The sequence below is a fragment of the Epinephelus moara genome, chromosome 5 (assembly GCF_006386435.1).
Source record: "Epinephelus moara isolate mb chromosome 5, YSFRI_EMoa_1.0, whole genome shotgun sequence".
NCBI classification, from domain to species: Eukaryota; Metazoa; Chordata; class Actinopteri; order Perciformes; family Serranidae; genus Epinephelus; species Epinephelus moara.
This window is the reverse complement of record NC_065510.1, coordinates 7,438,199-7,466,144: the sequence shown is the minus strand read 5'-3', so window position 1 is coordinate 7,466,144 and position 27,946 is coordinate 7,438,199. Positions and strand designations below refer to the sequence as shown.

At 41.7% G+C, this 27,946-nt stretch overlaps 1 protein-coding gene across 1 annotated transcript in view; it reads right to left on the bottom strand.

Moving 5' to 3' along the window:
• Nucleotides 1–21,323, bottom strand: part of LOC126390369 (voltage-dependent calcium channel gamma-2 subunit-like) — an 88,435-nt gene extending 67,112 nt beyond the window's left edge. The window contains exon 1 of the mRNA XM_050044644.1: nucleotides 20,959–21,323. Coding sequence (XP_049900601.1) covers nucleotides 20,959–21,169 — 211 coding nt within the window. The 5' untranslated portion in view covers nucleotides 21,170–21,323. The remainder of the gene's footprint in view (nucleotides 1–20,958) is intronic.
• Between the last annotated feature and the right edge of the window lie 6,623 nt (nucleotides 21,324–27,946).

Sequence of the window (27,946 nt, the reverse complement as noted above, 5' to 3'; positions counted from 1 at the left end):
ATGTTTATTATAGAGGTCATAGTGGATGGTGCTGGTGTACTGGAGTGCATTATATTGTGCGGTGTTCTCATAATTTTGCCCAATCCATTAACATATATTGAGGGGGACAAAATATTAGGAACACTTTAATATATTACACTCCAGTACGCCAGCACCACCCAGTACAACCTTAATAATAAACATAAAGTTTAATTATCACCTTTCTGACAATGTCAACAAAAACTGAAAATGTAAAAAGCTTCATAAAGTAGAATGTATGACAGAGCTGTTGGATCAGATTGCACGGGTGGACCTAAGTGGCCGGTGGACGGACAGACACACACACACAGCGTGTTGCAGAGGTTAGCGGATAAAATACTGTTGAGGGTACTAAATATGGGTCGCAACCAATAATGGAAATATCGTTGTCTCTCCGTCTTGTTTAAGTGTGAGGTGTGTACTGCCATAGCGAAACTTAGGGGTACGGTCAAATCGGACACAAATATGGCGGCGGTCTCGTCGACGTGACGTCACTGGTACCCATGAGTAGGTCACTGCCAGGCCTCCCTACGAGGCTGGGAGGGAATCATCACAGGATACCCACTACAATAAACTAGACTACACCACTGGTTTCATATTATAATGTTTCTAAAGTGACACAATATTCAAGCTGACTTTTGTCATCAGGAGGTGAAGGGGATTGTTGGCATGTTATCTAGGCAAGACACCTGCCAAGTTGCTCTACCGTCACCTTCACAGCATCTCAACCTGTGTTTGTGGCATCAAACCTGAGTGTTTTTAGCAGCATTTCCCAGCGGTGTCTGTGGCACCAAACCTGGGTGTTTTTTTACTGCCTGTTCCTGCTTTTCTAGTGGTGTCTGTGCCACCAAACGTAGGTGTTTTAAGGCAAAACATGATTCTTTCAAGTGATCCTCACCACTGCGTTGTTTAACAGTGTAAAGTTTCAACATATCAGCTACGAAATAATGTACCTATGTAACATATTTAGCTCACACGCAAGCTAGTTCATGCAAATTACCAAATCTGAGTAATGGTCTGTTTTTTTTGTGTTTAGGCTCAATTTCCTTTATACCATTTCCTCCCTGTATACAAGCCTTTGCTCCATGACTGTAGCCCTGAAATCAGAAACACTGGCGGATATGATTCAGGAAAACACTCACCTTCTAATTATATTAAGCACTACCTGCTTACCTTCTCTATTCTTTAGGGGTTAACACTCTGATAGTATCACCCTGCTGAGAGGTGAGGCAGCGAGTGTAGACAAAGCCGCAAGTGGACAACAACAAAATTTATATTTAACTAGCATTTTAATTGTATGAGAGAAAAAAATGATGCAAGCACTTGATGAGAGTATTGATAGTAATGATGGTATAATGACAAAAGGTCAAAATGGCTACTGGTATTATTCATAGCCTTTCTCAGGTGGATCAGGATGATACCTTTTCCACTCAGATGTTACTATGCACCTCAGAGAATCAACCTGGCAGCCTTGCATCTAAAGCAATTGTTAAAGTTATATGACCATTAGCTATGAAAGTGAGCATTTTATTATTGCTGATTGAGGGAAAAAAGGTTTCAGGGCCATTAAAGCCTTAAATTTCAAACAGCCCTTTGAAGAAGTGAGGACAAGCAAAAGTGTCCTCACACTGAAGGTCTTAGACTTGGTCCTCACAAAGGCATGAAAGTACACACACACACACACACACACACACACACACACACACACACACACACACACACTTTACAGTACATAAACACACTGAGGAATTACTGCAGACCATCAGTCGTAAAACGCAGACACAGGAGTTCATCATAGCCTCCTTAATGTTGCACCATTACCGTTAATGTGAGTTAGCCACATCTGGCGTGTAGCTGTAAACTCATTCCACACAGACCATAAAAATCAGATGAATGAAAACCAGACACCTTGCCGGGTTTCACTTTGTGTCATGAAGATGAGAGCTATGACATCTGGGCACCTCTCACACAGCCAACAACCAGATTGTAGAACTATTTGTTTCATCTCCAGCACAGACAGAACTGAAAAAAGTTGAGTGAACAAACCTAACTGAAAGGTTTGTTCACCATGAAATTCAAAGCCTGACAGAATTGTAAAAAACTATCTTTTACGTACACCTTTTGGCTTTCTGAGCAAGCAGTTCTCAGGAGCAACCCCAGGTACTAAAAGTCATCTTTGGTATTTCCACTGGAGCTCAAGATATATGACAATTAGGCAGATTTGACACAATGGCTTTGTTTTACTACTAATTTGTGCAGAGACAGTAAACAGTCGCTCGGCATTTTAATGGATTTTGGCAAAGTACGTAGAAAGGTGAAGTGTTGGTAGGGGAGTCTAAAAATCTCAGAGAAGTACCTTATCTCTTATTGCATCAACTTGTTTCTCTGGGTCTTCATTCAAAGATAACTGGTCTATAGAGTTTTCAAATGTGTCTGTTCCTTATGTGTCTGATGTGTTTTTCATGAAATACACTTAAACAGGATAATCACATTTTCTGAAATTACTGCAGAGACAAAACTTCAAGTTTGAGGAAAATTAACATTAAATTAACATTTATTCCAAACACTATTCTATACAATCGACACATTAATTAAAGGCATGAGAGAGGAAATTAGGTATCTCGGGGGAGGGGAAAGACATTGTGGAAAAACTGATGAACTACATTTTAAGTTTCTGAAAGTTTGATTGACATTAAGTATTTGTATTGTGGAATCAAAATATGATAAAGACATTTGAGCAGAAATTTGTTACTTTATGACTGTAACAAAAACAACAGTGCTTTTTAGCAATTTTCCTGAAACTAAAATGTCAGTTTCTGCAAGTTCTCTGCAGTTTTGTGCTTATCTCCTAATATCTGCTCAGAATCATGTTTGTTACTTGTTCTTGCTGTTAGAAAGCATTCTTCAACGGCTAGAAAAATATCAAAATGAAACTGTTATCTTGTTTTAGTGTGTCTCAATCAAAAATGTAAAGTGGGCCAAGAATAACTTTGTGTCATCACGTAGCCTCAGTCTGGAGTCCCAAAAGAATCGCAACAAGATCTGGCACTTTGAATCTGTACTGTGACTGCAACCTATGTCTACACACACTTGTACACTTGTACACACTGTAACTAATCTTTCTAAAAAAATATATATATATATATTCTGTATCCAAAATTCACCATAACTCTCTTATAAGGTAATTTTTCCTTTTTTTACTTGTAATCTCTGCTGTCTTCACATGTTTAGAATGTTTGTTCTTCTCTGTCCTGCTGTTGGTGCAGACATGTCTGAGCTAGCTGTGGCCCCTCCACCCGTCCATGGGCTCATGTCTTTTATTGAGCCATGACATTTAGTCCATGAAGGTCTAGGGCTCATGTGAAACTGTGTTTGTTAAAGGCTGCTAAAAATTTAAATATTTAACTATTAAAAAATTAGCATCCTTATAAAGACGTATGAAGCAAGACGCATGACATCCTGTTGAGAAGGATACAAGACTGTATTTTAGTTATTAGCATTGTTAGAAATGTCAGTGAGATTTAGAATGAGGTTTTCTTACTTCTGGAATAGAACCTGTATGTTTCTAATGTGTCTCATTCACAGGTCGTCAAATACCGATGCTTTGTCACGCCCCTTGGCATCTCATAGTATCACACAGGACAGCCTTTAGCATCTCTATGTGACGCACCGCTGAAAACATGGTTAATGTTGTGTAACAGACGTGGTTAGCTTTAGGCAATAAAACTACTTGGTTAGGTCAGGGGTAGGCAAATGTTATAACATTCAATCAACTAAAATATACATCTGTTATACAGCTGTGGTCTGGCATCTTTTACTCCTAAATTTTGCCAAACCTCAATAGCAGTGGCTTGTCTTGAGTCTCCATAGCTGGGCGAGCTCAAAAAAGAAAAAGTCTCAGAAGAAAATCAGTATTTTACGGCCAACGCTGCAAAGTTTACGTACATAATAACCATAAAGAGCCCACTGCAGAGTAGCTACCTTGTGGTAAAACATATCAGAGAATGCTCATTTAGATTTATTAATAGTGTTGATAGGCTCATTTAGACTGACCAGGCTGTGTTACCTTCATATAAATAATGTCAAATATGTTTTGCGACTCCAGATGGATTTATTTTTTTAATTATTTTGATCAAAAATGTAATGATTGGCTTAAAACAAGTGTGTTTGTTATGCTACACAACATAACGTGATGCACATACAACATGTTCGGGATGTCATTGTGTGACGACCATATGTAAATAAGTTACGTTAAAGATAAGTTACATTAAAACACTGACTTTTGGTTTCAAACTGGGTGAGAGTTATTTGTTTGACCCATACATTTCACCAGCGGATGGGTCTAAATTATTAGCTGAAAGCCCGGTGAACCTCACAAACATGCTACAGGGTTCCTGTGGTCGATATCACACGCTGAGGGGTGTGACAAAGCGCTGGAATTCTACAACCTGGGTATAAGAACAGGCTTAAGTTTCACTTGTGTAGGTGAGAACATAATGACTAGTTCATAACTGCGTTTGTGTCTTGTAACACTTATATGACTATTTAATGCATATCAGTAACCAATGTGGTAATGTTTCACATACTGTACAGGCAAGTGAGACTGGAAACACACACACACACAGACACTATGTTTATGACACTGTGTTTATGACTCATGCAGCTTACAGATGACAGCATTGTTGCTCCATCAGTCTGACCATATGTTACTACTAAGACAAACTCCATAGTGGAGCAGCAGCGGCTTTACCCTGCATCCACACGGAGAGCAGCTTGGTCGATCTATCAGTCCGCTGTGACTGATGGTGGGGGGGAACCAAAGGCTTTAATGGCATCTATCTGGTGGCCGACATCAATAGACCCTTTACACAAAGATGGCTGATGTATGTACTTCTTTGTCTTCAGAGTAAAGACTTTCTGTATCTTTTCTGTAGTCAGATAACCACACCAGTGATTAAATCACACGTACCGAAATGATAACAGCTCTGGAAATACGAGATATCTATGTAGAAGGAGACATACTGTACATATTGCTCATACACACACACACACACACACACACACACACACACACACACACTCACACTGGGCTCCCCGGTCATTCCCTTTGGCTCCTGATGTCTGTAGGATTAGGGAGCAGTTGGGCCTGTCAGCACCTCTCCCACCAGGCGTTAAACAGACTGTGTGGAGGTGCCAACAGCTCTCTGCTACACCACAGTCAACCTACTATACTGTAAAACAAAGAACGTGACATACTGTTACTACGGTAAAACACCGGACTCCACTGTGAAACACAGCACATGACATTCTGTTACTATACTGTAAAACAGTTGGCTCTCAACTGAAACAAACACATCTGAGGGGTCAAAGATAGTTAAAGGAATAAGGAAGAAAAAAATATTATTTACATTATATTATGTAGTTGTTTATGCCTTTTCTCCCTTATGATTTTATTCTGTATTTTTTCCCATACTTTATCTCTTCAGGCCTTGAAACCTCCTTGAGATTAAACAGCATGAGAAGGAAAATCTTTGCTTAAACCTCTGCAAAATCACAGTAAGCACTCATTGTTCACTGATTTTTATGTTTGCTTTGCTTTTCCATTTTTAAATATACATGCAAATAATGTAATCAGAAACTATTCAGATTTTAACAGGTGTACTTTTTATGGTACACATTAAAAAAAAAGTATTTGTAGCCCACTTAATGCACAAACTGAAGCTCACGTGGGGGGATGAATGTAAATCTGAAATGGGAACCTTTAGGACTGCACAAACCCTACACTTTTTTGGTCTTGAATTGATTTAACATATTCAATATTGAGCAGCAAATCCAGTTTTATTTGGCCACGGTTCTTGTAATCTGGATGACCGCATCAGGTTTCTGCAGTGTGAAACACTGGATATACAAACACCATTATATAAAACATTTTTTCTGGTAGCTCCCAAACGGTTTCTGGGTTTCTACTGGTATCAGGCACTTATATTTTAATGCTTTTTAAGAAGCCGTTTTTAAACCAAATGTCATATTTTCTTATTAAAACACTACAGGTTAGTATTAAAGTTAGTAGTATATATATAAAGTCCGGCGTAGAGGTAGTTTTAATGTAGCCTAAGATAGCGTAAAGTATTAAGTCCCGTGGAATGTTTAAAGATTTGTAACACCAGAAATGTCGACTTTCATTCAGAAGAGTTTGCTTCATTTTTACAAAAAGAAAGGAAAAGATGGATAAATAAAATTAGATGATTGTAGATGTTTGTAGCAGTTAAGGCATCTCACATTCAAATTTAAGGCTATTACATGACTTTTACGGCCTCATATTTATAAAACTGAAATTAAGACATTAAGACTGTTTAACCACAATAAAACACTCACAGTTTGTATGTGATGACCTGTTTAACTAGAATTTGTCAAAACAAATTTCTGACATACACCAGAATCAGTAACATTAACTTAAATGTAGTTTGGATCCAACGGCTGCTTTCTAGGTAACAGTGAGGCTATTCATGTGAAAGCACAATCTCCATAGTTGTTTTCTTAATAATAGAACATGTTTATGCATGTTTAATCTGGGTCTGGATCATAAGACACACAGTGACTGTGTTTAGAAATTATTGCTAAGCTCAAATGCAACTTGTCACCTTTTTAATGTTAAGCATGTTGGAAACGCTTGTCGTGTGTTATGCCTTTGCTACACCTGTGGGCGTGTGCTCCTGCATGTAAATGTGCCCAGTATACTTGTGTTTGTGTGTGTGTGAGTGAGTGAGTGTGTGTGTGTGTGTGTGTGTGAGTGTGTGTGTGTGTGTGTGTGTGTGATGGATGTCCCTCCCATGGTGCAGAGCGGAGTGTGTGTCAGTCCCAGGTGGTGTGTGAGTGCTCGTAAACAGTCTCTTTGATTGAGAGGCCGTGATGCCTGTTTGACAGGCGGCCTTGTGCCGCCAACAGAGCGCTGAATCGCCATAGTTACGCAGCGTCATGTGGCCGTAGATAACCCGCACTGCCATGGAAGAGGACAGGGAAAGCTGGAATGACCGCAGTAATTAGCTAATGAGGAGAAGGTCATCATCATCAGGGATTTTACCACCGCTGGGTGATGGACGATAATAAATATGATGTATGGAAACTGTAAAAAAAATACATACTGATAAATCTAAGATCACATGTTCAATAATGAATTTGATGTTCACTACACTAAATGACATGATGCTATGATGTCTGACTCCTTAAGCTTTACATTACAGTCAAAATGTATGTGTAAGGCATGTTGTTGCCAGTGTTTCAAAAGAAAATACAAAAAGCTGTAGAGAATAAAGAGAGTAGTAAGTCAGGTACGTTACTACTGGCCTACTACGTGATAGCCAATGTAAGCAAGCAATCATAAGCATGTAGAAGTGTGTGCATGGTGGCAGCATACAAACCACCAAATAATACCCACATGTGTACTGTGTGAGCAGGTTTATGTCTAAACAATGTAGTTAGTACAGGTACACACACGTACTGTATGTGCACAACAATTCCAACGTATATGCTGTAAGTTAGATGCTATCACTTTAATCTGAAAAATTAAAAGACTATTTTTTGTCACTCATCAGGAGGTGAATCCCTCACACTTCTTGAGTTCCCAGTTGTCCGAAGAGGTTTCATGCCTACATGCAAAGCATTATGACATTTGTGTATAATGTCTTAATTAATGGATAAATTCTTGAGTAATGGCCAAGAACATGTTTTGTGAGGTCACAGTGACCTTGAACTTTGGCCTTCAACCACCAAATTCTAATCAGCTCAATTCAAGTGGACATTTGTGCCATATTTGAGAAAACTCCCTTCAGGCCTTCTTGAGATATCGAGTTTATGAGAATGAGATGGACACAAAGTCAAAATGACCTTGACCTTTGAGCACCAAATTCTTATCAGTCCATTCTTATGTCCAAGTGGACCTTTGCGCCAAATTTGAAAAAAAATCCCTCAAGGTGCTCTCGAGATATTGCATACACAAGAATGAGACGGATGCAAGTTCATAGTAACCTTGACGTTTGACCACCAGAATCTTATAATTTTATCTTTGAGCCCGAGTAAACATCTGTGCCAAATTTGAAGAGATTCCCTTAAGGCATTCCGGAGATGTTCACAAAAATGCAACAAACAAGGTCACGGTGACCTTGGCCTTTGACCTATGACCACCAGAATCTAATCACTCCATCAATAAGTCCAAGTGGACATTTGTGCCAAATTTGAATTGATTCCTTTGAAGCATTCTTGAGATATTGTGTTCATAAGAATAGGATGGAAGGACGGACAGCCCACCAACACAATGCCTATGATCACGGCTGTCACCAGTGCAGAGGCATAAAAGGGTGAAATGCCTTCTTTCTGTGAGTGTCCATTATCACTTCCATGTTTCTGTAACGACAGCACCTATGTGACTCATCTCTCTCTTCAAAGGCTCGATAACACTGACTCGACCTAAACATCACATAGATCATAAATGCTCCGCTTCTCTCACAGCTATCAAGAGAAAACCTCATATGTCCAAAACCTGTACCTGTCATAGCGTAGAAAAATGAACATTGGTCTTAGACTGACCATTGTGGATTCACAAAGGGCCTAATGGGTTTTATGTTAAAGAAAAAAGTCCAGGATCCAGTATCCAGGCCACTACAGCTTAGATGTGAATTATTAAATGTGGTCATGTTTTCGAAGGTTTAAAGGGTTCAGATGTCTTCGATAACAAAATGATCTTGAGTGTGATGAAAGCTAAAATTGAACGCTGGTACAAACACATACACACACAGAGCACACACTCTCAGACACTCACACCTCATTCCCAGAAACATATCTCCTGTCACACACACCTCGCTTGCTCTCAAACCCGCCGTGATGGAGATTAATAGCAGCATTTAGAGCCTGCTGAGCTCCACCTGTCAAGGCTGGGGCCCCCAGGGTAGCTCCGGTCTGTGCCTAGGAACGAGAGACTGTCCTGGGGCAAGATCCATCATGGAAGTCCGAGACAGGCTGGATCTCTGGAGCCAGCCTCCACAGCTGGACCACCGACACGGGGCCATCCGTCCAGGATGACAGGCACACAGAGTGAATCCAACTGGAGCAGACTCGATAGCTGCTGGATGGAGGAGAGTGGGGACTGAGGGGACGTGCGATGGCTGCATGGATATCAGGAGGCTGAGATGTGTGTGTGTGTGTGTGTGAGAGCACTTTTATACGTATAGTTTAATACCCCATGTGTGAATGATAAAGATAGAAGATATATGGAATGTACTCCTTCAAAGTTAAGGTACCTAATGGTATGTTCACCCTGTGTGCATGTTGCTGCCTTTGTATGTGTCATTCTTACACTTTGTGCTGTCTATTCTATTTAGGTTTAAACTGCAGCAATAAAGTATCCGTCTTTTCTGTGATGTGTCAAAATAAATTTCCACTGTCCAGTCCAACTCCATCAGGTGGATGAAACTTGACGTAGACATTATTTGTTGGTAATTCTTATACATGCATTAAATGGAGGGATGTCAGAGCAAGGGGAAAGCCTTGGACAGGTGCCCCCGAGCAGTTGGGGGTTCAGTGCCTCAGTAGTGCCCAGAAGGTGAACTGATGCCTCTCCAGCAATCGGTTGACTCTCCATACTGGGGACTTGAGCCAGCAACCCTCCATTTCCCAACCCAAGTCCCTATGGACTGAACTACTGCCACATCCTGGGTTTGCACTCCAGGAACGTCGAAATATGCAATGTATCCTCACACAATGGTTCGTATCATTCATTCATTCATTCTCCCTCACTGCGTATCCTGCCAGATCACCAGACAATAACGGGACTGACACATAGAGACAGACAACCATTCACACTCACATTCACAACTACAGACAATTTAGAGTCACCAATTAACCTGCATGTCTTTGGACTGTGGGAGGAAGCCGGAGCACCTGGAGAAAACGCTGACACAGGAGATGCAAACTCTGCACAGAAAGGCTCCCCCACCCTGGGTTCAAACCAGGAACCCTCAAGCTGTGAGACAATTCTAACCACTGGACCATCGTGTCGTCGGTGTGTACAGCCCCTTTGACACTGCCAGATTTTCCGCGAATGTTGGGCCAATTTGCCGGCAAGCTGCGAGCGTTTAGACACATAGAGGCGGAAAGACGAGTTGACCAGAGGTGCCCAATTTTCCGCCTCGTAGGGTAGTCATATTGGCGGAAACCTTTAAGTTTAAACAGACTGAGGTGGCCTTCCGCAACGGGAGGGGCTGTTGAAGACTTGTGGGAGGAGCTGTTGATGACGCCGCACATGCGACCCACTGGCGGTGGATAAACAGGAAACAGCTGATAGCAGGAATTAGCGAGCAGCTAGTAGCAAGAGGGAAACACAAACCTGACAGACACTGTAAAGATGAGCAACTGGGGAGACAAGGAATAGTGCACCCTTCTTGTCTTCACAAACGAAGAGGCCATTAACTGGCAGATGACGGGAATGGTGAAAAACGGGCCGACTTACGAGAGAATCGCCGTCTGACTAGCTGCAGCTTCCCTCCACGTCACTGTTTACGTCACACGCTGAGCTACACGTTTTGTTACTTGCTCACGCCCCCCATTGCCCCGAAAAAGGCGCATTCTGTATAAACAAACGTAGGTAGGCGGCCTTTTGCTGCACTCCACGATTTTGTTTTTATACTGCCAATGCTGAAAAAGACTGATTGGGCTTTCCTGCAAATTTGCACAATTCCTATCTAAAATGGGCTTATGATATCTCACGAGTTAGCACCCCACAAATGACATTATGAACTTAGGTTAGGTTTAGCAAAAGAAACATGGTGACAGTGTACCTTAAAATAACTCAATGTTCACTTGGCTTCACAGCACTCTCCTGGGGAATAGTCTTACACTGTTTGACCTGTCCACCACCCCAACCTGCCTTGTTACACAGAATTTGTGTCCTAATACTACTTCTTTACTCCCGTGCATTAGTGATGTGGCAGCCTCGTGATTACATGAGATACACATATATTAGTGGCTCATAATTACAGTATGTTGTTTATACACAAATTGTGTTGCCTTGCTTTTTGTAGGTGTACATATGAACGGTGCATGAAAACAGTCTGAAATATGATGTTAACACAGACAGGTCTATTCAGCGCATCTGTTTATGTACGTTTATGTATACAGTGTGCATTCTGCAGCTTTATGCATTGATTGATTGATTCAGTGATTACACTGATTTACCAAGAACATGAACCCCCGTCTGCTGTGTGAAAGGCCTGTGTTTGACCCACTCACCCACCACATTTTACTCTCTTGTAAATTTACCACAATAATCTCAGAGAATATCCGAGATTATTAGTCCTAACCATGACCTCTTTGTCCTAATCTTAACCTCCTCTGACCTCGAGGTATCAGTGTAGTAAGTGCTAGCCAATCACAGCATGCAGTGGGATCCATAGTAAGGCATTATAAGGATGGCTGTAAATAGCCCAGTCCACCCGGTCTCACTCCAAAGTCGTCAAAATCCGCTGCTTGAGCAGTGACTTGTAGCTTCAGACACTGACGAAAAAAGACGTCCTTTAATGACGGCATGATGCGCGGCTGGTCACCGTTATAGTTTAACAGCAATTGGCGGCATCAGGGGGAAACACAGCGGGACATGAATGAAAGTTAAGGTGGCGAAAGTCCAAATAGGGTGGGTGGCAGTAGTGGTGGATGTGTCAGCCGCGTTCACATCCAGTGAGATTATAAGGCCAAACCCTGTTCTTTTTTCCTAAACCTAACCACGTGCGTTAGTTGTTGGAGGAAAAAAAAACGTCAATTCACGTTATTGTACTGACGTAGTGCGTTTATTTTGAAAGAGACTGTAAGTAAACGTTAAATTTCCTGTGCATTTTGTAAGGAGACAATGCATGTAACAGGCATAACTTGACACTGCGTCCCAGAACGTCAACAACCAACGCACTAAGGGTACCTTTCACGTTGTATGTGGACGTGGAAAGTCCATGACCAAACGTCGACATGTGACGAGGTCAGAGTGAGAATGTATTGGCCCCAAAAGCTGCAGTGTGACTATTCTCACACTGGTGAAAATAGATACACCATTATAATTCTATACATGTTTTTTTCACCCACTGGTGTAAACATAAAAGTAATGTTAAAGTAACTTTGTTATTGTTTTGAGCTTCATGTCTATTTCTATCTTACCATACACTTTCCTTCGAACTGTGTGTAAGTACATTGAGAGCAACTTATACTGGCATCAAATTCCTTGTTTGTATGTGCACACATACTTGGCCAGTAAAGCTGATTCTGGGAATCAGTCAACATGTCACTCAAATTCATGCTGTTCAGCTAAACTTGGTTCAAACCCACAGAACTTTATTTTAAATTCTAGGTGAGATCCAAAAGTTCATAGATATATAGTGTCTATAGTGCTGCCCCCCCTGTTTGTGTTACTGTGCACTGTAAGTATCAGGTAATATTGATTTAATATGACTGCAACACTGTAATGACTGCATTAAAAAGGTCTTGTGGTGTAACATGAAAATAGCAGTACACAGGATATGATTTTCAGGAGGGAGTGTATATTTGTAGTATAACGGCAAGTGGTAGTCCCTGGCAGTTATTGCATAAACACTGGTGGGCTTAGACTTCCACAACTGGTATTTCCATTTAAATAAGTTTCAAAGCTAAAATTAATTTCAAAGAGTTTTTTGTTGCTTTGTTAAGAAGAGTTTCCAGGAGTTGGGTGGTTGCAGCACATTGACGGCTGAGGTTTGACAGCTGCCGTGACCTGTCAGTCACTTCTATTACAGTATCAACAACAGCACGCCCACAGAGCGCTGCTGGATGCAGACTGTTTGCCAGCCTCAGTGCAGAGGCAGAACAATGGCTCTTATTTCCTGCAGCACTCCTCCATAATACACCATAAATAGGGTGTTACATCTCTTAGCATTTCTCAAAGGGACCATGGCTTTGACCTTTGCTCTGCTTTATATTGGTTACTCGTGATGTCAGAAATATGTGGAGATAATACATTTAAGAGCACATCACCAGATGTTCATTAATATGCATTTCCATTATTTGAAATGTTGCTGTTTTGTCATTTAGAACGAGAGAGTCTCCTCGTCACTGAATTTGCATAAGTGCCACAGGTCTAATGTGATCAACCATTAACGTTATTATTCAAATCAAATAGTAAGTGACTTTCCAACACTGTGAAAATGTGTTGGCTGCAGTCTGTGAAATGCTCAGCAGGTATGATGAACCCTTTGCAACACAGGGTCGTCTCGGGGCAACAGAATTGATCACAATCTCATAGGTTACTTTGGCAACAATACAGGAAGCAAAGTTTCATGACATCATGATGCTTTGGAAACATTAGTACATCATAATTTCTGTTCTAATGGCATGATTTGGTTTTTCTGTTTGTATTCTTCCCAGTTTATTAGTAACACTAACATTTCAGTCCTCCTGGACCTTCATCAAAAGTGTTCGGGAGGTCCAAAACATTAGTGTTACCAATACGTTGTGAAGCTGAGAGCAGTGTGCGGGATTTCCTGTTCAAAGACACACGTGATACTTTCCACCTGCATCTGAGACAGTTGCATGTGCGAATACCTTTCCTTCAAAGAAAAAATATATATTTGTGTTTGAGGTGAAAGTGCTTGTGACAAAAGCAACAGTCTGAAAAAATTAAACGCATAAAAATGACCCGGTTGTGTAAAGGTATTTGAAATGAATGACTAAAATGTTATGGGCTTATTTTAATATACATGGATAATATTCCACCAGTCAACTGCTGTATGAACTCCATGAATGTGATCATAAAATATAAAACATACAAACATACTTCACCAAACTCTTACAGGTGCGATGTTCATAACCTGACCAAGAGACTGAGAACCCAACTGGACATGGTGAAGGGTAATTATTTGCTATTTGACAAGTACAGGCTGTAATTTGATGTGATAACAGATCATTATTTAATTTGTCTGTATCTTTGTATCACCAATATTTTTTTCCTAATTGACTACAGATCCCAGATCATATGTAATCAGACGACTTTTGAACAAATCCGCGTGTAATCATCGTCAATCATCCGGCTGATGCTTGATATGAAAGATCGTGATTACTTCGGCAATCAGATTACATGTCATTTGTGCTCCCCATCCGCTGAACCACTAACTGGAGCTTTAGATAAGGAGGGGGTGTGCATTATTTTTGTAATCTGATTCCATGTAATTAGTTACTCCCTATCCTGGCGTATCACTCGCTGGAGCTTGAGATAAAGAGGCAGCGTGGAGAGGCTCTGTTGATGATCAGCACTGCAAAGCTAACGGAGCTGATGGCTATTAGCATAATTAATGTCATCGCCGTAATGCACTCCATTTCTGAGACAGCCTGCCTCTCTCTCTCATGCACACACACACACACACACACTCAGACACCCTTACATTTGTATACAGGCAGCATGAAAGCAGAAACATAATCAAATCTGCTCTACAGAACTCAAGCCTCAACATGAAACTGTCATGTGTGATCTTTACGTTTCGTGACGCTAGCATGTCACTGAGATGACAGTCAGTCAGTCATTGGTATCTCCAAATCGTGTACATTATGTCCCGAGCATTAAAATAAAAGCACACACTGTGGCGTATTATGTTAAAAGCCGGGGCAAGATAGGTTAGATAGAACGTAGGCCTGTGTGTTAAAGATAGCACAGGATGCCTGAGGGGGTGTGACAGAAAACCAGGGCTGCCTGCTCTTTCTCTCTCTTGTTCTTTTTTCTCCCTCTTTTTTCTCATTCCCAACACCTCCCAATTTCTCTCTTCCTCTCTCTCCCTCTCTTTCTCCTCTCTGCACCACGCAGCTATAAAGCAACTGTAGCTCTGAAGGCGAAGCACACAGAGCGAGCTGGATCTCTCTCAGATTCCTCTCTGCTCTTAACCATTTCAAATCTCCAGTGCCAAGGACACCGAGCGAGCTTAGAGTGTGAAAAGTAAAGCCACTTAGCGGGGAAAATAAGCATATCACATGGAGTGAGTTGGCGTGGCTGCATTCACATCGACAAATGTGTTGGTGATTTGACACAATTTCGCAACCCCTGCCAAGATTTCATGTTCTCTGTCTTAAAAAATAAACACATTTTGTCCTGAAACTCACAACAAGCCGGTGTCTGAGTAGTTCCAAAATTGCAGCAATGAGTTTATTCCCATGACCTTGTCTTTAATATGATTACATAATGTGGTCACATGGTTGATCGCAGGTAGCTTTTATCACATGTGCACCAAATTGTTATCAGAGCTTGAAAGAGCAGTGATGTGAAGCAAGTTGCTCAGTGTTTTCTTCTGAGGTGATTTCAAATAAAACAAGCTAATCGTTGAGAGGAGTGAAAGCTCATGATGCAGGATAAAAAGTACATGGACTAAAAGAGCTAAACAAGGGCACTAATCATTTTTCATCATTTTCAGTCATTTTGGGGGGCTTTTTTTCTTTGGTCATTGGTTCTGTTTAATTCTGGGTGATGTAAGCAACATGACAAAAAAGCCTGAGACCCAGCAAGTCTTGATTTTCCTTCCCAACTTTTTGCGCAGGTTATATATACAGCTAGCATTTGTGTCTTGCAGCCAATTCCAGATTCCAGATATCTCATACCCAATCGGCGGGAGTTTCATTTTTGTCCACTAAATGCAGCATAGCTAGCATTTAGCTCGCACTTATGCCTTTCTTTCGCAACCACTATGCATTGAGACATTTCAGGTAGGTGGACACTCTTTCCCCAGAGGGCTAGCATTAACAACTAGCTAGGTCAGGCATGTCCAAACTCTTCAATAAGGGCCACGTGGCTGCAGGTTTCATTCCAACCAAGCAGGGGCACACCAGGCTTGACTCAGAGCCCACTCGCCTGTAGAAGATGTGGGCATTGTCACTATCACTAAATGACTTTTTGTCATCAGGAGATGGAGGAGATGGTGGATGGTGTGACACCTAGGCGAGATGCCTGCTAACAACAAAACTGATTGTTTTTTTTGTGAGTTGTGGCTGTGTTTCCAGCTGGGATTGTGCCACCAAAGCCAGATATCTGAAGCCAAAACATGTTTTCCTAACTATAACCAAATGCTTTTTGTGCCTAAACCTAGCTACACGTGAACCACATATTTCTTGTAATGTAAAGAAGCATGAAGTTTCTCTTACATAACAGCATAAAAAATGTAACGTTATATGGTTTTGATAAACATATAATCAACTGATATCAGTCTTTAAACAGCTCATTAGTCAAATCAGGTACAATCTTGATTGGTTGGTACAAAAACCTGCAGCCACATGGCCCTTCATGGAATAGTTTGACATAAATGTGTGTGAGTTTTTGTGACCCGTTGCTGTGTTTCCAGCCAGGAATGAGCCACCAAAGCCAGGTATCTTGAGCCAAAATATGTTTTCTTAACTGTAACCAAGTGTTTCTTGTGCCTAAACCTAGCTACACGTGAGCCACAGCATTGTAGAAATGTAAAGAAACATAACGTCTCTGCTACGTAATAGCATGAAAAATATAGTGTGCTATGGTTTGCAGAAACATTTCATCAACTGATGTCAGTTTTCAAATAGTTGACTTGTCGAGTCAAGTGTGTTCTAGTAATGGAATGACCAGCTCTACTCTGCCTTCTCTGCCTCTGATTGGCTTATCCTGACATCTTATCCTTACCGAAACCCTAACCAATATCTCCCTTCTCTTGCCAAAACATATCTAATCCAACCAACGAAAGCAATGAGTACTAACCAGTCAGAGGGAGAGTAGGGCAGGTCTTTCCTGCGCTACTCTAGGAAACGCACATTTGCGATGGCTGCTTGTGTTAGTCCAAGTCTGATACTGTGTTTTCTTGCTGTGTATTACCCATTAGGCTTGCTAAGCTCATACAATGTTTGTGGTGACAGGTGAACAGGTGTTTCTCACTCCGGGGATACTGACCAGGTGCTTGTCTGTTGGTCATTCAGATTTCATAGAACCCTACTTACATTTATAACTGCCATTTAACCCAAAGACGGCTGAGGGGGCTTTTACTTTTGTCCTACACCTTGTAGATATGTTTTAGTTTATACGCCGTACTGTTCTTATCTTATGTCAGTAACCTATAAGTGTATATCAGACTTGATTTCTTGTTGGACATTCTGTAGCTGCTCACGTATGTGGAGCTGTATAACCCATACTGAACTCTTCTTGTAGTTCTAAGCCTCATTTTAGGCAGCCTGCTGGGTTTGTAACAGGCTGGGGGATAAAACAGCAAAAGCCTGGACACCATTTTCTTTTCTTTGACTTAGACTCCAACTTAAACAAATAAGAAAAGCCAAGACACCACTGACTCAGGCCTAAGAGCCCATAGGCCTGACCTTTCCACTCCAAAGAGGGTCAAAAGGGCAGAGATGTAACCAGAGGCAAGGCCCCGACAAAGCTTCAGAAGCATCAATACAAATGTAAAAATTAATAGTAAAACTGCTATTTAAAATATAAAAGGGTTTCAGTTAGATATTATACCTGTTTCAACCTGTTTAATAGTGGTAGAAAAACTGAGATAGCTGCTGTGGCAGAATATAAATGTAGCAACAGAAGGAGGCTCAGATTTGGTACTTAGGGAAGCTGAGAAAATGTGTCTCTTTCTGGGGCAGTGAAGAAATACTGTATGTAGTGATGTAATGTGAGATTTATTCAAACAGCTGTCTGTGTGATATAATGTTTCAGCTTCACCTGCACATCCTGTGCTGTGATATCTGCCCTGTTAGCAGCAGAAAATCACCTGTCTGAACCTGAAAAGACTCTGATTCAGGGATAGTTTAACCTGCTGTGAACCAAACACAAGGGATCAAAACATTAGCAGAAATTTAGCAAGTATAATTTGAGCATAGACTGTGAGTTTTCCTACAGTCAGGTGTCATGATCTACATTTTTGTATGAATTAAGGGGTTGCATTTCATTTTAAGATGAGTGACCTGACATTCTGTTGACACAAGTTCTTACTGATTAAGATACAACATTTAAATGTCATGTGCTTCACTTGAAGTCCAACATCTGCTCATTTCTCTGTAATGTCAGATCTGCAAATTTGGTTAATGATGTAAAAAGCTTAGCGTCGTTAAGTGGATACACATGAAGGTGGAGTGAGAGGGCTCATTACAGGTTCTCTCATGATGGATTTTAATGTTACGCCGAGGCCTTGTGACAATGGATAACCAGGTGTGTGACAGGATCAGGCTGTGTGGCTCAACCAGTGTGACAATGTGTGGTCACAATCAGAGAGAGTCACGTCCCAGCGTCCACGCCATAACTGGATATGCATGAGTGCACATGATCACACACACACACACACACACACACACACACACACACACACACACACACAGTACATGAGTAATAGGTTGGTGCTTACATACAGCAAACTATAGAGAGAGTGTTGACTCAGCAACTTTGTCATTCCACGTCATAGTCACCACTCAGTTACTAATTTCGATGTTTCAAGGTATCACAGAACAAAAGCATTCACAAAAATGGAAGCTCAAGGTTGAAAGCTGGAGAAAAATCAATATATGGCGCTCAGCTGGGTCAAACTTAGATAATCTTTGTATGCATTTCTACCTCTCTGTCCTTCCTTCTAACATATACCTATGTTCATAACAAGACAGCAACTATTCTTGTGGCAATCACCAACCAACTGGATCATGGGAGAAATACCGCAAATGCACTGAATCTATGTCATCAGCACATGGCTTTGTCTTGTGAATCAGGTGGAACTGGGGCAGGGTTTTCGTGTGATTCAGGAAGAAGATGGATCACAGGCATGGTGTAAGTATGAGTGTGTCCTGACCCTCTGTGGCATGTGTGCGAGGCAGTGTGTGCAAACCTTTAAACATGAGGAGTGTTTAGCACTCTCTTCTTCTAGAAGTTATATAAAGCTCAGGACTTATACGTGTGATGTTAAAGGAATACTACACCCACAAAATGACCATCTGTATATCAGCTCCCCCTGTGCTACGTGGAATCAGGTAAGAAAACATCATTTTTCTCACGTGCCCTCACAATGAACAAAGAATCCAAAACCAGAGAAATTTTTGACGAGTTGTAGTAAGCAGGGTTGCATTTACCTACAACGAAACTATATCACAACTTGTGCAGTATAATCCAAGTCTTATTTAGTGATATGCTTCCCAACGCATGCATGTGCTGCTTGTGCATTCTAGGCATGCTACTCATTCGTGTTTGGGAAGCACTGAGGGTACGACTGAAAAATGAGACTTGGATTATACTGCGCAAGTTGTGTGAGAATTTGTAGACGGATGTTTGGATATAGTGTTGCTCTTGTTAAACGCTGCCCCTGTTACTCCAGTTCATCACGAATTTTCTCCCTTTTTGGATTCTTCGTTCGCCATGGAGGCATGTGAGGATCAAGAATTCAGGGTCAAGATTTTACTTCTTCCTTCACACACACTCTCATTTGTCTCCCTCTCTCATGCACATACCCAACACTTTTCTTTGTCCACAAGTTTCACTGATATGTTATGTAGGGCAAAGTCAGTTCGTGCCACATTTAAACTAGATTTTTCTCCAGCTCAGCTCCCACACAGACCTTCATAGCAGTTTCCTGTCTCTTCACAGTCACAATTTCAAACGCGGACGCCAGCGGTCCAGATTTTAACTCAAAAAGCTCAAACAGGTTTGAAATTTGTGGGACAAGCCCAAAGAGTAGAAGGAGGAACATTAGAATTTTACCTGTAAACCTCAAACAACCAGGTACTGGCTCTGACCAAGACCTCAGAATGCATATGGTGCAGTCAGACCCCAACTTCAACGATGATTTTTCCTCTATACACTGGACCAATGTGAGTCTATTTCTCAATGTCTGGGACAACATTCCTTGTTCCAACATTCAGTCAAACCTCATATGATGGTTCAACAAACTACATACCCAGAACAATGACGGTACAGTGTGTGTCCCTTTGTTATAGACACAGGAACGGAGGTACAATGAAGAGATTTTGTCCTCGAAAGAAGGTAAAATAGCCACTTGAATCGGCTGAATCAAACTGCTGAAGCTACACGCTGACGTTCTTATATGGATTAAGGATTTTGTTCCTCATTTCCTGCAGTAGACTCGCACAGGTTAGCTATCTCCTCAAGGACAGTATGGGGAAGAAGAAGGATTACTGAGATACACAGACATGGGCAAGGAATGTAAAATTAAGATAGTCTTAAGAAATCAGAATTTAGTGTGCCTGTCCATCGATCTAAACACAGACCACTGGAGACGTCATCATCATGAAGATAACCATGTAAAGTTTTACATGTATTTTTCAATCCTTCCTTTCAACTGAGTGTAAAACAACAATTACAAGGTTATAGCAGGACTGTAGGCCCTATGAGTCAGCTGTATATCTAGCTTGACCATGTGTGTCCTTTAGGGTCTGGTGTGGCAGTTTGCTAAGTGAGTCGAGCTGCTCTCTGCTGGGACAATTAAAAGGCCAATCTGCACACCGGCCATGACAAACCATGACCCAAACCCAAACCCTGGACAGGAGAGCAACCAAACACCATTCTTGGAAGCTTCAGCCAAATCACCTGTTAGGAAGAAGCTGCACCATTTCAGCACTGGTTTAAGCCGTCCTACAATGTGAAGAGGTAAAGAATGCTGCAATGGAGACAGACAGACGGATAGAGCAGAGGTGTGTGTAGGTTACAGAGAATAAGCGTTTTCATGTGTGGAAATGGATGCAGAGTACATACAGAATAGTGTGGGCATGTGAGCGTATGTGTAGGCATGTGAGTGCAATGCAGGACTGTGTGTATGTGTGTGGGCATGTAGGAATTGATCTGCGTGTGTGTCTGAGCGGGGTGTTGTTGGTGTATCCGTGCATGTATATATATTTATATATATTTGTGGCTTCTTCAGTGCATCTCTGGCTCACCTTCCAGGCAGCAGGTCCTCCAGAGGCCCGAGTGCGTCATCACCTCCTCGTTCTTCTTGCTGGTCTCGTTCTCATTGGTGCTCTTGATCTTGCAGACGCCGCGCGAGTACAGCCAGTAGTCTGTCCCCACGGCGATGGTCATAAGGCTGAAGGCGGCGAAGGCCCCCACCGTGGTCAGCAGCATCTGAACTCCGCGGTCAAACACACCCATGTTGCCGCATTCCACGAAAGGGGGGCCCCCTTTCCTCTTGATGTACAGGAAGTAAATATTTGTGAGTTTGCGTCGCCACGCCAGCTCGGAAAACGGGGGGTGGGCGGCGTCGGGTGGACGACGGTAGCGGGGGGCGGCTGGGGGGGCGGGGGAATTAGGGGAGCTCGGGGGAAATCGTATGGTTGGTTTTGGGGTGGAACAGCAACCAAGTGAAAATTAAGACGAGGGTGAAGGTTTGGGGGCGGCTGTTTGGCCCAACAGACGGGTCAAACAGACTTTGGCGAGGATGACAGAACCCTCAGCTACAAAGGTTTCTAAATTCTAGTCCTCAAGTGGCAGTAAGTTGCCCTGCTCTGGAAAAAAATGTTGACCTAAAAACACAGGCTTCTAGCAGATCCCACAAGAGACCTGGACTGCGATCTAGGCCTACTTTGTTGAGTTGGAAGGCCTCTAAACGTCAAACTCTGAAAAAGGCCAAGATAATTGAGAAGATGGAGGATTTTGCTCTGTTTCTCCGTGGTTCGTCTCAGGCCTGAATTTGGCTTTCTGAGCTGACTAAAGCAGTTACATGTATTACAATCCTCACAGCTTCGACGGTGATGTATGGAATGATGTGCATATAGCGCTTGATTTTTCTCACATAGGCCGTCTCATACAGCCTACACTGTTATTATCCGGCTCAAACACACACACGCACACACACATACACACACACACACGCTCACAGAGCTAAACTTTCACTCACACACACCTGTACACGGACGAACACACGCATGCACACAGTGTGAATTAATTCATACTGAAAAGGGATGAAGGAACATGGGGGTGTGGGGGTGGAGGGTGGTTAAGACTAACACAGTTGGCGGCCTGATATCTTTAAAATGGCCCCAAAAAAAGGCAAAAGCAGAGACCTCCAACAGATGATGACACAATTCAGGATGAGATCTGACTACCTTGATGTTACCCAGTGGATCAGTGAATTATGAAGGCTCATCTCAGGCATTTCTGAAGAATCAGGCTATCACATGTATTCTGTAGGAAGAGGGTGACGGGAGACAGGCAAGACAGACAGGCAGGGCCCAGAATATGTTGGAAAAAAAAATAAGGACTGGATGTGCTGAAAGAAATGAAAGAACAAATTCAAACCAGCAGAATCAAGCGCTCCCCCGAAATCAAGGACAGAATGATAAATAATGCCAAATAATCAGCCGGTACCATGACTGCCATGAAAACCAGCCATCCCTTAAGAGATGAAGGAAAATAAACCAACCAGGGACGATTAACCCCTCTCTCCAAATAAAAAAAAATCAAGCCAAAAAGAGGAAGAAAAAATGTTAAGTTAAGAAAATCAAACGACAGCCTGCTTAGTTTTCCTTTTTCCTAAAATTCTGATCCCCAGTTTCCATATGTGGTCCCTAGACCTTTCTCCGGCGACAGTGGAAATCTGCTATAGGGGGATACAGGCAGCGGTACCGACGGCACACCGCGGAGAGAGGGGCGCATCCAGGCGGAGAGGCCGAGCATCACCGGTCATGCAGCCGGTCGCAGGAATGAGGAGGACACGGAGGGATGGACGAAGCTTCCCGGAGCGTCAGAGCCTCTTCCCCCAGCATCCAAACGATCCTAGACGGTTATATCACGGCCAACCGGAGCACAACGAGCGCACATAGACACACACAGCCGTTTACTGTCATCACATAAAAAATCATCAGAAATCATCAAAAGCAATGATTGTTTTTGTGGCAGGCGTGGGGGATTATGTGCGCAAAAAAAAGGAGAGAAAATTTCAAGTCGAGCAACACATCAATTCCTTGGTTTCCTCGTTTTCTTCTTCGCAGAGCTGAGATAGAAGTGGAGAGAGGAGAGGAGGAGGAGGGGGTGGATGATGGTTAGAAGCAGCGGATGAAAAAAAAAATCGACACAACCAAAGAGAGGAAGAGAGAGAGAGGGAGAGATGTTCCGTGAGCAGCAGCAGCACTTTACGCAAAAACAAGCGCACTGCAAAAAAAAAAAAAAAAAAATGCTTTTCAACATGTCAGTTCGTCTAATGCTGAATCTCAGTGTTTCATTTTCAGAACAAAAGCACATGTGGCTCCTCGATGAAACACATTCATATGTTCCATCAGTGTGTTTGGAGAATCATTTTCTGGATATCCTTTCCAATATGGCAAGACAACTTTTTTTTGTACAGAGCCTTGCCAACAAAGATGCAGTTCATAGTGCTTTATGTGAAGAGAAGAAATGTATAAAAAATAAAAACACAAAAATTCTTAATTAAAATATAAAATTTGAAATTAATAATTAAAAATTTAAGCTTACATATAAAAGAGAGAATATAAGATATATAAAAAAAATCAAATTGTCGGAACCAGAAATAGTAAAATATAGCCAAAATAAGATAAAATAACATTCATAACAGGTGTAACTCAAGAACAATTGCTATTATCACACCCATTCAAAGGTCCCCCTTCTGAATTCATACTTCATTTACCAGGTTAGCCATTCTGTTATCTTTTCAACAATATTTATTAACACTGAGTAGCTCTCTCAATGACACATTCTCACTCTGACCTCGCATATCGACATTTGCTTGTGGACTTTCCACGCCCAGATACGCTGTGAAAGGTACCCTGGGTGTGTTGGTTCTTCACGTTCTGGGACACCGTGTCAAGTTCTGCCTGTTACATGCATTGTCAAAATACATTTCCGTTTTCACAGGAAATTTACCGTTTACACAAAGACTCTTTCAAAATAAACTCACTAAAGCCCCTTTTACACTGCCAGATTTTCCGCGAATGTTGGGCCGTTTTGCCGGCAAGCTGCGAGCGTTTATACACACAGAGCAGGACTGGCGAGCTGATCCGAGGTGCCCAATCTTCCGCCTATTTTCGTCTCATTTGAGGTCATTGGGACATAATTATTGTTTTTTATACTTATCGGGTCCTACTGATCCCAAATAAAATTAAAAATGCATATATAACTATGTTTTCATTTGTTAATAACCACCTGAAAATGAGATCAGTTGTGTTTTTGTTATCTAAAAATGACCTGTTTATATCTGTATACAGAGCTGGTCCTCTCATACAGAGTCCACCATATTGTTCTACAGTAGCCCAGCATGGACAAACCACCAAACACTGAGTCTAGACTGGGCCATTTGTGTTTTTGTATTTCCTGGTGGCCACCATATTTCTCCCTCATGCTTGTCACCCGAGAGAGGTTTCAGTTCTGCAACTGTAATAAGGTTTTTTTTATGTATCTATATTTCAGTTTATAAGGGTCACATTTAAATTTCTTCTGCGCCACTGATAGAGGTGACAGCCAACAGTCTCTGTGTTGTGTTTAATGATGGTGGCAGACAAACAGCTGATAGTTAAACTCCAACAAAGACACAGACAGCCAACATTTGCATTATCAATTCAAAGCTGATTTGTTTATTGCATACAAGCACTTTGGGATCTGGAGGATACAAGCCTGGTCTGACTTGTTCCCCCAGAGGTGGACTTTATGGCTGCATCGTTACCTTGGATAGTTTTGTCTAATATTAAATATGAAATATAAAATAACAGGATAAAAATATAAACATAACACAAATATGTACATCTTACCACTATAAAACTATTATTGACAAAATTCAGTGGTTATGAGTGTAGGTTTTAGGGGGATTTAGTGGCATCTAGTGGTGAGGATTGCAGATTGCAACCAGCTGAATCTCCTGGTTAGCATTCCTTCAGTGTTGATTGTTCAGGAGGTTTTTACCTGGAGCCGAGTTAGGTCTCTTTCTCTCCAAAACAAACCGACCCAGTGATTTAAACCATTATTGATTAATTGTTCTGTGATTACTTAATCTAATTTAATTGCATACATCAATCATTGTTGTGAAAATATTTAAAAATGTTCAATTCAAAATCATTTTGGCAGATGCATCATAGTAAAGCTGCTGGATTTTGGACATAATTGTCCGCCCTGTCCTCTACCATTCAAACTCACAGGTCACAGGTAGATTTACTCCATTTGCGTCTGAACGCCTGGTCGAGTTTATGTTCATGTGTTTGTGTCCACTTCATGTTTTATTTTGAAAAGTCTTCTCAGTGTGTTCGGTTTCTTTTACTTCCTGAGTTTCCCCACCTTTGTTAATTACCTCATGTGTTTCAGCTGTGTCTTGTTCCACTCACCTGTGTGTCCTTAGTAATCACATCTTGTGTATTTAAAGCCCAGTGTTTTCCCCATTCAGTTGCCAGATTGTCACTGTTGCCTGAGTGTGTTCATGCTCTCCAGCCTTTTCCTCGTGTTTGTTTCCTTGGTTTTTGCCTCTGTTTGGATTTATGAACTTTCCTTTTTGTGTGGTCTCCCTGAATGGACTTTTCTGCCTTCACTGACCGCCTTCATGTGTTTGAACTCTGACCTCCTAAGTAAAGATTTGGATTTGATAAAATGTTCTTGGTGTTTTGTGTTTTTCTCTCTCTGAGTCCCAGTACTGGATCGTTACAGCGAGTTAGTCGGTCACAGGTAGACATATTCAGTTTCAGTTTTTCAGATGGGCTGCTAATTTTGAAGGCCAATGTGAAAACACAAAACGCGAATGGTCCTATCTAGAGCCAGTGTTTGGTTTGTCCTTTTTCGGCCTCTTCCCTACAAGAAGCAGCGGATAAGGGAAACACAGCAATTTTTATTTTCAGGTGATTAAACACTAAATAAAACATATTTCTTATATCCCATGTCTACCAATATATCACCCTAAATCCTACACACTGGACCTTTAAAGAGGCAACAGATAGCATCTTTTCCTAAATATATCATTATGAAAATAATGTGGGTTGAAAATAATGTGGGTTGCACAGGGTAGTGGCCACAGTAAAATCAGACTATCAGCGTTTACATAGGTCACTTAGGGACTTTGCAATCTTTGTAATAAGCTTCTGCCACCGGTGCCGAAATTTTGCGGAAAAAATCTGCGCTACGGCAGGAAACGCGTCATGTATTGCGGAATTTTTTGGTCAGCCAATCAGGGACTGGAGCCGGTCCTTATGAGGAGTTGGGCATGAGATAGTTGAGTCACGAGCACAATGGCAGACGGACAAAGTTTGGAAACAAGTGAAAAACGGCCTGGCAAAAGAAAACGAGCTCCTCTGTCTGAGGAGGCAAAGAAGAGCAAAAAGGAGAGTGATAAAAGAAGAGGAAAAACAAGAGTAAACCTCAGTCAGGCGTTCAAGAGATGGAGGGAGCTCCGTGACCAAAGAGGCTTCAAAACCGATGTCCAGCTAGCTTTCTTTCTAATGGATCAGTAAGTAACACGGCTAAACGTTAGCTAGACGAGAGAGGACTGTACTGTACTGGCTGCTAGTTCGTTCCTAGCTGACCAGCATCGCAAATCGCCGCAACCAGGGACCGGGTACATAGAGGTATACCTGTGGCTTTACAGCCTACATTTTATTGATTATCTCTGATCCCCACGGACAATTTGGTCGATGCGACAGTGCGACGCAACACCACTGACGCTAGGTGGCGCCAAGCTAAAAAACAACGAATCCTATCTGTTGGCTCTTTAAAGTTTAATAGTCTAAAAATACTGGAATAAGCCAAATACTGTCCATGTATGTATTTAACTGTGGAATGTAAGCTTCTTGTGATGGTTACTAAACCCCTTAAACTCCCAAACAAAATATAGAGGGTTTGACCTCGATGGTAGCGATGGCTCTGTTAAAATAAGACCTGAATGTAGAGCAAGTGACTTGTTAAGGCAGGTCGTTTTTACAGTGTGGTTGTCCTAATTAGCTAAAGGAATCTGGGGTCAGATCACATGGCTAATTTTATTTATTTATTTATTGTTTTTCAGAAGAAACACAGCATGATAATTAAAAAGAGCCTACACTGTTTCACCAGGCAGCACGTGTGGCTGATATACAAACCACGTTCAAATCTGGCAGCCAGCTTTCTGCCGTGTCAAAGTGTCCTGGAGCAAGGCACCATCCCATGTCTCTACTAGCCCCAGGAGTGCTGCTCTGTAGCTGACCTCTGACCCCTAACCTCTACATGGAAGATGGGGGCAAGAAAAAAAGACAATTTTCTGACAGGGATCAATAAGGCGTCACGTTATTATCATCGGCGGTTTATTATTTTCCAACAGACGGACGTGTATTTTAATTTCCTGGTGAGGGAGAGATACGAGACACAAGTGATGAAAGGGGTGAGCAGTGAGTGTAAAACACCTGAACGAGCAGTTAAGGGCTTGGTTGGGTTCAACTGAAATAGATGGGTTAGGCTGTAAAGCTCAGTGATCCATGCCGTGTATGTTTGACTCCGTCATATGTTTCATGTCCCCTTGCCTTGCAGAAAAGACAATGATTCTCACACTGTCACAGCCACTGAAATATATTATATTAAGACACATTTATCAAAGATTATCGTAGAATACACAATTTATTCACTTTAAAGGTAAAGTACGCTTTGGCTGCCCAAATATTATTTCAACATGTGTGCAAATATAGCTGTCAGCGGTGCATGTAGGTGGAAATACAGCATTGAAAATGTGAATGAATGCAGACCTCATCTGCATAATGTGGCCGCATCATTTCCGTATATATTTTTAATTGTATCTCTGTGTAAAAATGTTCTCGGCTTGTTTGTTTGTTTATGTTTTATTAGTCACATCCTGTTCATCCTCACAGTGCACCATGGTTACTGCTGCCTCTTCGTGGTGCTGAAACAGACAGCTCCCTCACAGGATCCAGAAGCACGGCAACTGTCTCCCTCTTGTGATAGGCTGCTCTGCGGCCA